The sequence below is a fragment of the Atta cephalotes genome (assembly GCF_000143395.1).
Source record: "Atta cephalotes unplaced genomic scaffold scaffold00004, whole genome shotgun sequence".
Lineage (NCBI taxonomy): Eukaryota > Metazoa > Arthropoda > Insecta > Hymenoptera > Formicidae > Atta > Atta cephalotes.
The window spans coordinates 1,794,993-1,798,594 of record NW_012130068.1 but is presented as its reverse complement, the minus strand read 5'-3'; the positions used below and the strand labels follow the sequence as shown (position 1 = coordinate 1,798,594).

The 3,602-nt window shown below is 34.7% G+C and overlaps 1 protein-coding gene across 1 annotated transcript in view; it reads left to right on the top strand.

Moving 5' to 3' along the window:
* The window catches only part of LOC105626122 (coiled-coil domain-containing protein 170), an 18,206-nt gene that overhangs the window by 13,473 nt on the left and 1,131 nt on the right, over positions 1-3,602 (top strand). Inside the window, exons 11-13 of the mRNA XM_012207434.1 lie at positions 491-599; positions 1,313-1,549; positions 3,268-3,437. Of these exons, the coding sequence (XP_012062824.1) occupies positions 491-599; positions 1,313-1,549; positions 3,268-3,437 (516 nt within the window). The remainder of the gene's footprint in view (positions 1-490; positions 600-1,312; positions 1,550-3,267; positions 3,438-3,602) is intronic.

Genomic DNA, 3,602 nt, shown 5'->3' with positions numbered 1-3,602 from the left:
CTCTCTCTCTCTCTCTCTCTCTCTCTCTCTCTCTCTCTCTCTATTTTCCTTTCTTGTGCATTACACGAAAATAGATAATTACCGCGAGGAATTATGATGTTTGCGAAAATTATCCATTTATATCTTGAATAATTAAATTAAAACTGGCTATTGCTAGTATTACAATAATTAATTCGTGTTATAATCGTCTCCAATATTTCTATTGAACACGCAATGTTAGCGGATACAATTCCTATCGACTAGTTCGATGGGAGATATATATAGAATTGCGGTTTATTGGAAAATTTTACTGACCGATAGTGCGTGGCTTTATGCATCCGAGATGTGGTGTGATTTTTGCACGCAGTGGTCACCGGTGGTTATCTATAATTTTTGACAGTAATTCGTGGTTTATTTCAAATGTGTCGAGTATATCTCTCTACGTTTATTATTATATGTTAGGCATCGTTTCTCTTAATGCTCGATGAACTTCTTCCTTCTCTTCTTTCAGCGCAAAGAAACTGGGCAAACAAGTCGATCGACTTCAGATCCAATTGTCGGACGAAAAATCTCGGAATCGGGAATTGAGCGCACAACTGACGGAAGCCGCGGATTATAAGGTATGTAATTTTAAGAGTGTCCATACTTTTTTCACAATCAGATAAATCGGAGTGCTCTCTGAGTTCTGAGGAATACATGTGGAACATAATGCGGTCTAGACAATGTAATTTCGTCACAGCTACATGAAGTTAATGACTGTTAAATAAATATCCCAATTTTGCCACGAAGTGCCACACTCCGAAGATTTTTTTTCGCGCTGAATACGATGCCTTCATCAGAATTTATGTTAGGAGTTTTTAATAGATTAAGAAGAAATGAACAAAAATCATCCTAATTTATTATTACTAATTTATTAAAATGTGTGTTGATCTATTACGTAAATTCTGCCATTGATATCATATTTATGAAAAAATCTTTGAGGTATATATGCACTTCGAAGAAAAAAAAGTGATTTATTGTTGAATAGCGAAATGTATTGGCTGCATTAATTTTTAATGCATTTATAAATTTTTATTATTTCATAAGATTTTATTTACTTCCAGTAAACGAAATACTTCATTCAATTTTTTAAATAATTTAAAATTTCTATTCTAGGCTTTTATAGAAAGCCTCGTTAAATCGATTTTTTGCTCGAGAACGTTGCGAAGTGGCGTACATCGGGAAAACAAAATTCCCGAATAAATTCTCTTCGCAAACCGCGCGAGAAAGCCTTCATAATTTGCAGCCATCGAGCAGATATTTTAATTCATTTTTCGATATTTTCTGCGAGCAGATAGCTGCGCTGGAACGCAGCCGGAAGATAGAGGAGCTTCAAAAACGTCTCGTCGAGAGCGAGATGTTAAGGACACGTTACAACAGAAAGTTGACGATGGCGAAGGAACAGATGAGGACGGCTGCGGAGACAGCCGATCAGGAGAGATCGATAAACGACCATTCCCTACAGCTCCTCCGCGACGAGATGGCTCAGGTCAAGCAAAATCTCTCTGAGGTCACGAGGCGAGAATCCCAGGTGAGATGCATTATTACTTTTGTACGTGTCAAATATCATGTGCTATTCCATCTCTTGAATTTACTACTATCTGTAAATCCGCGTTGATATTCCATTAATGAAACCAAATAAAAGTGAGATATACTATTATTATTATTATATAAAAAGTAAAATAAATTTGTTAGTCGAAACGAATGCTGAAATGAATTAATATTAAGAAATTGCGTCGTGCGACATTTGCTTTATCGGTCGAAAAACGTAAAAGGCGAAAACCGCGTCTCAATGCCAGATTGTGTATTCGGCACGCGTATTGGTATTCACGTAATTCTGATTTATGATTGTGTACGAGCGATTAAATTACGCAAAAGAAGTCGCTGTCGAAACAACCATTCGATCGGACGTTCGTTGCATCGTAGACAAACAACTGCTTCGATGCATTACACATGTATTTCTTGAATTTTCATTTCTCAAAGAATACGTAAGTTTTTCCTAAACATTGAAATATTGTAATATACATTTTCTCCCGAGAAAGAGAAAAGTGTATATAAAGTTGTTTTAATTCTTTGCAAAAAAGCGTTAAAGAAAGCTAATTATGATACAAATTTACTTATTTTGCAGAAATCATCTCATTATTTCTCCGTCATCTACAAATACTTTGTTGCGAGTTTAAAACACTTTGATCTCTTATTAAAGAGGCAAGCGCCTTTAGCAAAGCTTATTTCTATTATTCCTCGGAGGTAAAGATCAAAAGGGACTCGTTAATTCATTGTAGCAATTCCAATGACTCACGACGACGATCATTTGCGTAATTGTCTCTCTGTCTCGTTGGGCGCATAACGTTCGTTTAGAGCGATTTGGAGTTGATTCTACATCATAATAATTCGAGACACGTTCGCACGTCGCCGGGCTGTAAAGCAGATAGCTCCTTGGACTTAAACCCGCGCTGCGGCATACTCCGTGAAAGGACTATAAATCTTGCATGCGATTTCGCGAGGCTTTATCTCGTCGTTGCCGTAACTTCGCTTTTCGAAGCGTCGCGAAACTTTGATTTAGTTCGAACAAACGAACATTAATTATAATAAATTATAAGTAAGGCACTTGAATCTTAATACCCTCGTATTTATCACATAAAACTGTTAAAACAACATTTGAAAAATTCAGAAAAATATAAATAAAGAAAGACAAATAGAAAGAGAAATACTATTATTCAAATAGAAAAAGTTTGGTCGGTTCTCTAATATAAAATCGTAAACTTTAATCAACGTACAATATTATTATATCTGCAAAAATAATTGGATTTTATGTACAACATAAAATATAATATAATTTAATATAAATAAAGTGTTATAAAATCGTGATGCATGAATACACACACAATTAAGTAACGAAAGTCTACGGTATCATTAATCTTAGTATTTGAATATTTTAATTTTATACACATGTATATTTGAATATTGAATATTTGAATTTTATACACATATATATCTAATTCTGTAAACTGCGCGAAATAAAATAATTTCTTCATTCTAAGTATTTATATATAATTTATTTATATATAATAAAAATATTCTATAACAATTGAAATATTTACGTTTTGCCTGTATAGTTAGAAACAATTGTCTGTAAATGCGCAAAATTTATGATAGAACAGTTGATGCTCGAATGAATCGCGCGATTGTCCGAGTACCTATAAGTTACAAGCATGATTCAATTCGCAAATTGGTCATTTCCTGTCTCAGCTTCAGAGCTTCCGCGTCTCCGTGGCGAAGTTATTGTCAGAGCCAATCTGCACGCCCGATTACGAGATCATTTCGCGACTACAGAAAATGGTCGCGGCTCATCGAGACTTTACGATGCTCTCCCGTAGATACGACGAGCCTTTGGAAACGAGTCCTTCGAGATGCACCAGGTAATAATCAGATAAGAGCAAGTATCATTGTATTTTCCATAATTTAAATTTTCTTTTAACTTTATCGATGTGTTACTTGAATAATATTACATGACTTTGTTTCCACACTGCTTTCAAGAAGTATTTATATTATAGAATTGTTAGATGATTCTCTCTCTCTCTCTC